Source organism: Cebus imitator, unplaced genomic scaffold (genome assembly GCF_001604975.1).
Source record: "Cebus imitator isolate Cc_AM_T3 unplaced genomic scaffold, Cebus_imitator-1.0 Scaffold20, whole genome shotgun sequence".
NCBI classification, from domain to species: Eukaryota; Metazoa; Chordata; class Mammalia; order Primates; family Cebidae; genus Cebus; species Cebus imitator.
This window is the reverse complement of record NW_016107335.1, coordinates 1,601,315-1,607,552: the sequence shown is the minus strand read 5'-3', so window position 1 is coordinate 1,607,552 and position 6,238 is coordinate 1,601,315. Positions and strand designations below refer to the sequence as shown.

General features: G+C 52.0%; 1 protein-coding gene across 2 annotated transcripts in view; it reads right to left on the bottom strand.

The window, feature by feature from the left end:
• PTPRN2 (protein tyrosine phosphatase receptor type N2) overlaps positions 1-6,238 on the bottom strand; it is a 1,009,572-nt gene that overhangs the window by 85,321 nt on the left and 918,013 nt on the right. For both annotated transcript variants that reach the window (XM_017519415.2, XM_037735320.1), the window contains one exon: positions 83-230. In XM_017519415.2, coding sequence (XP_017374904.1) covers positions 83-230 — 148 coding nt within the window. The remainder of the gene's footprint in view (positions 1-82; positions 231-6,238) is intronic.

Here is a 6,238-nt window from a genome sequence, read left to right as displayed (position 1 = left end):
CCCAGGGCAGGTACGCACAGGTCAGCACGGCCAGTTCCCCCGTCTGTAACCCTGACCTCCCTGCCCCAGGGCAGGTACGTACACGTCAGCACGGCCAGGGAGCGGTTCTTCGGCATGTTCTCCTCCCTCTGGGCCACGAGTGAGCTGTTGGGCTCTGCCTGGTAGGCGCACAGCGCTTCCCACTCCTTCTCCAGCCGGTTCTTGTTCTTCAGGTGGTCCTCCATGTAGGACTGAAAGGGAAACACAGGGTCAGGAGCACGCATGGGTGGGGAGCCCGGAGTGGCAGATGCACAAAGGGCAGTAGAGGATTTCCCACGTGCTGCTTGGGCCAAGCCCGCCACGCGCACAGGCCCGGGCCGAGCGCCCCACGCTCACAGGCCCGGGCCGCACCCCCGACGCGCACAGGCCCGGGCCGCACCCCCCATGCGCACAGGCCCGGGCTGCGCCATGACATCACTGAATGGGGAGCTCTCCGTGTCCTGCGACGTGTGCTCCGGTGCACGCTGCACATGATGCCATGCGACTGCTGAGTGAAATATGCTCATTGCTATGAAACACATTTGACCGACGTAAACGTAAACTCAGGTGTTAGGTGTGTGCTTGGGAATCCGTTTACTGCTGAGATGACGACAATAATCATACACTTTATTCCCAGAGCAGGGAGCTCAGACCAAGCTCTTGGGGGGCCCATTTCTGCCTGCATAGAAGTCATGCTTCTTAGAACTGACACACTTTTCTGAACCCACTGTGTGTGATGCATTCCAGAGGCTGGGCTGCTCTGATCTGTGCAAAACGTGAAACAGCTTCTGGCATGAAACACACAAACGGATGGAGGCAAATACTTGGACCCTCGGCTGCTCCAGTCCAGCAAGTCCTGGGCTTGCTGGTGAGCGTGACCACGGGTAGACAAGGAAACAAAGGCCTCCTGAAAACTCCCTTCCACAAAGACCCGGTGCTGCCAGCAGTCCACTCGCTTCTTATTGATCTGTTCGGTTGAGAACTGGCCCTGGTTTTAAGGAAGAGCATCTCAAAGGACCAAAGCCAGCTGCAGGATCGCACCACAGGAAGTGACGGCCTTCGCTGCTGTCATTCTGCGCATGGATTTGCAAGGTGCGTGTGTCATGCACACAGGTTCCAAGTGTGTCCACACAGGAAAATAAAATCTGCACGTGCACACATGGTCCTTTGGTGCAAAGTGGACACGCACCCCAATGTCAGCCCCGGGGTTCAGGCCCCTCTCACCTTCCACCTGCCCCCGGCACCCCCACATTCCACTCACTGACACCCCCTCCGACTGACCCAAGGAGCTGGGATGGTCCCTCCCTGCCCACTGCTGCCTGTTCCAGGAGACAGGTGGAGGAAGAGACAAGCAGGGAGGGATGGACACCGGGCGAGGAGGGAGTCTTGGGTCTTCGGGCCTCCAGTGAAGCTTTGATCACAGCTGACCTGAACCCGTGCAGCAAACACAAACCCCGCCACGCTGGCCACGCTCACGCAGGACCGGGTGCGTCAGGCATGTGTGCGGTACATGCGACACCCCTGCGTCCGGGTGGGTGTGGTGGTGAGGGACAGTCGTTCGGCTCAGGGTGGGCTCTCTGAGGCTGCCTGTTGGGGGGGTCCCAGGTGCTCACTGTTGCCCCCACCATGACCCTGCTTGAGCCAGCTGGGAACAGCAGAGGGGCTGCAGTGCCATGAGACGCTGCAGGAACTCCACGCGGCTGCTTGTCCCACGCCATGCCTTGAGCCTCGGGAGCACACCCGCGCCAGGAACAGAAGAACTGGGGCTGCTCTGAGCCAAAGCAAACGAGTTCGTCCACTCCCCTCAGCAGCCCGGACACCCAGGCAGCCTTGGGGTTCCCTTGTGTGTGGAAAAAGCACCCCACAGAGATGTCTCAAGTTATGAAATTAGGCGAAATTCAAATGGCTCAATCTAGAAAATGTGAACTACGTACTCTTTCTTTTGAGACAATCCTTTTGGAATATCAAATTCATATGTTCGTACCAAAGTTACCCTAACAGGAAAAGCAGTTTTGCATGACATAATACTTAAGTTTTGTGAAAATACTGACTCACTCATCTAGCCCAAATCAGGTGTGCGAGGGGACCTGGGAGGTGTGTAGTCAGGTGAAGTACAGTCTCAGTCTGTTTCTGTAGCTCCTTTTCTCAAGGTGGGCTTCGGTAGAGTTCTACAAATAAATAGGTATAAAATGGTTCCTGGCAAAGCGACTCTGGGTCCTAGCTTTTCTTGGGAAAAGGCTCTTTTCATGAAATCCATCACAAACAAATGGGCTTCCTTCTGTAAAACATGATGGGTTCTAAAATGATGAACTCTGGCAGGTTTAATCCAACTGAAAATATTGTCTGCAAAAGAGGCACTGGATATGATCTTAATTCCTATAAACTGCAGCTGTTTAAATTTTCACATTTATCTTAACTAAGGGAAGTGAAATTATGCTCTACGTTCTCTTGAATTTCTAAATTTATGGCAAAAATATAAACGGAGACAGCTCTGTTCTGCAAGCTCGCGTGGTAGGAGGGAGGAAGAGGTAGATATTGACGTGGTATTTTTTCACCGAGCCTGAAGTTGTCTGCAGAGTACCTGACTGCATTAAAACCGAGGTACAGCTGCGTCTCTCAGCGTACGCCATGCCAGTGGGGGGTGTTTGTCCCGTCCTGCTCATTTCAGTTTGATCTGTTCTGTTTTCTTCTACCAATATTTTTTATGAAACATCCTTTGTGATATTAAACTCATGAAATATCCCCCAACCACATCTTAGGAGTCTTTCTCCTCTTTCATGACTTGTAGGTAAGACGCTTTTCATCTGTGAGTCTGTGGGGAAGCTAGGCCCTCATGGCAATGTTTTAAACACTGAAAGCAAAACCAAAAGGACCACGGGTGCCTAGTACAGATGCTCCCCCTCCTAGATGGGTTATGGCCCCAGAGTTCCTTAAAGTGCATTGAGTCCGGGCGCAGTGGCTCAAGTCTGTAATCCCAGCAATTTGGGAGGCTGAGGCAGGCGAATCACCTGAGGCCAGGAGTTCAAGACCAGCCTGGCCAACAGGGCGAAACCCTGCCTCTACTAAAAATACAAAAATTAGTTGGGTGTAGTGGCATGTGCCTGTAATCCCAGCTACTCTGGAGGCTGAAGCAGGAGAATCGCTTGAACTTGAGAAGTGGAGGTTGCAGTGAGCCGACATCGTGCCATTGCACTCCAGCCTGGGCAACAAGAGCAATACTCTGTCTCAAAAAAAAAAAAAAAAAAAAAGCAAGTGCATTGAACACAGGTAACCAACTGGGCGGCACAGTGAGCCTGGCTTGCCTTACACGTGCTCACAATACCTGTAATCCTCTGCAGCCGGGCAAAACCATCTCACATGACGCCTGCTGAGGATAAAGCGTGGACCATCTTAGTGATTCACTGAACACTGAACTGAAAGTGAGTAACGGCACGGTTGCACGGGTGCTCCAAGTTCAGTTTCTATTTAATGCAAGTTCTTCTGCACCACCGTAAAGTCAAACCATTGTAAGCGAATTGCTTCTGCACCACTTAGAGTAAAACCATCGTAAGTTGGGGGCCGTCCGTACTGTGGGCGTCCGTGTCCTGCGTGTGAACTTGGACAAGTACAGCAACTCTAGTCAGGTGTCTCCTGGAATTATCAGGAAGTTAACATGTTATTTAAATGGTACTCATGCCCTTTCCCTGATAGTGGGCATTTAGCTACAGGTGCTTTAAAAACTGACATTTAAGCAAACAAAGCAGTAAGAAAAAAAGCGAACAATCTTATCAAACAGCGGGCTAAGGGCAGAAATAGAGAATTCTCAAAAGAAGACACACAAATGGCCAACAAACCTATGAAAAAATGCTCAACATCACTAATGATCAGGGAAATGTCAATCAAAACCGCAATGCGACACCACCTCACTCCTGCAAGAATGGCTGCGATCAAACCTCAAACAGTAGATGCGGGTGTGCATGCGGCCATCAGGGAACACTTCTACGCTGCTGCTGGGAACGTGAACGAGCGCGGCTGCTACAGAAAACAGCACGGAGACTCCTTAAAGAACGAAGCGCGGAGCTCCCGTGTGATCCAGCAGTTCTACACCTGGCTACCTACGCGGAGGGAAAAAAGTCCTATTTGAAAAAGATATTTGCACATACGTGTTTATAGCGGCACCAGTCACGACTGCAAAATCATGGAACAAACCCAAAGACTTATCAATCAATGAGTGGATGAAGCAGCTGGTATATACATATGATGGAATACTACACAGCCATTAAAAAGGAATGAATTAACAGCATTCGCAGTGACCTGGGTGAGAGTGGAGATTATTATTCTAAGTGAGGTAACTCAGAAATGGAAAACCAAACATCCTATGTTCTCACTGCTATGTGGGAGCAAAGCTATGAGGACGCAAAGGCGTAAGAATGATCCACTGGACTTTGGGGACTTGGGGTGAAGGGGGAGCTGAGAGATATGGTGCCGTGTCTGCTGCTCGGGCGACGGTGCATCGGGATCTCACAGATCACCACTAAAGAACTTACTCATGTAACCCAATACCACCTGTACCCCAATAACCTATGGAAAAGTAAAAAAGTAAAGAATTAGCTCAGAAAAAGGAAAACCTGACATTTAAATTCTTTTATTTTACAGAGGAGTGCACCTGTGAGAGTGTGGTGGAGGGAGGGCTTAGTTTTTAAGGCACTGCAACTTTTGTTACATAAGTATCACTCGTAGAAAGGATCAGAAAGTGAACATAAGCAGAATGGAAACAAAAGCAGGAGTCACCCCAGTGCCCACAGCAGCCGTAAGGCAGGCCGCCTTGCCCCCGGTGCTGAGTACCAGCGTTTCAGTTTTGACGTCGTCAGTGCCACAGAATAAATGCTGAGATGACGCTCACATCTTGCAGATAAGGAAACCAAGGCCTAGAGCAGGCGAGCAACTGGCCCCCAGGCCCCAGCAGTCAGTGGCAGCACCGAAGCCCGGGCCTGGCCTCCAAGACGTCCTGTGGGCTCCCCAGCCCCGGCCATCTCCCCGTCTTCCTGCCACCACCTCCCCTTTCGAGTCGCCTTTTCACCAGCGACCAGGTTGGCGCTTCTGGTGCAAAATGTGACTGATTTCAAAAATTACCAAGGGTGCCTAGACTAGCACCGTCCTTCCTCTGAGTTTCCTTGTACTAACCTGGTACTTTCTATCCCAATAAGACTCCTTCTCGGTCTTTGCCCCCTGACCCTCCTCTGCATTTTGTGTTGATGTTTTTGTAATGAACCTGCCCGGACTTCATGGTGCAGCTCACACACCACTTCCTCCCCGTGAGTCTGGTCAGGACATGCCCATGACTTAGCCCCACCTGTGACTTTGTTTCCTACAACTCACGCCGCACATCAAATAGTTACTAAAGACATAAACCTCTATGGCGTTCGCCACATTCTGCCTGGTGCTTTAACTGTGGAAGCTCTGATTGTTCTCATGAGATTAAATTTTTTAGGGCAGGGGCTGTATTTCAGCTGCTTGGCACAGGAAGCAGTCACTCAGCCGATACCGCTGAGTAATCACGCGTGACCTGGAAACCTCTGCAAGTGACTGATACTATAGGGAAACATTTTATTTTGATGACGGGCATCCAAAACGCTGCCTTTGAGACTTCTGAAACTTGGAAGAACTTCCCACAAAAGGAGCATATGGACCCTGGAAGGTTTTATTCTACATTAGCTCGCTGTCGTCTTCCTTCCTGGGGTTGCCCAGCTAGCACCTTTGTAACTCCTGACAGACTTCTGAGTCACTAAGACGCGGTGCTCATCCAGTGTTCCTGCAGCCACCTGAACATAGCGGCAGTCGTATAAATCCGGAAGGGCAACGGTTCAGAGAGCTCTCCTCCTTTTTCCATCTTGCTCGTTCTCCACAGTCCAGGCCCCAGGTGGGGCGCTCTGTCTCCCTGGAGCCTTCTCAGTGGCCTCCAGGTGCCATGGACACTGCACCTGTGCAGCTCCACTGGGGCATGAGCTCCCAGTGATCAGGGACCCCTTGTCACAGGGCACCGCCCACCCCACACGGCACCGCCCACCCCACACAGCACCGCCCACCACACAGGGCACCGCCCACCGCCCACGGCACCGCCCACCGCCCACGGCACCTCCCACCCCACACGGCACCGCCCACCCCACACGGCACCGCCCACCCCACAGGGCACCGCCCACCCCACACGGCACCTCCCACCCCACAGGGCACCGCCCACCCC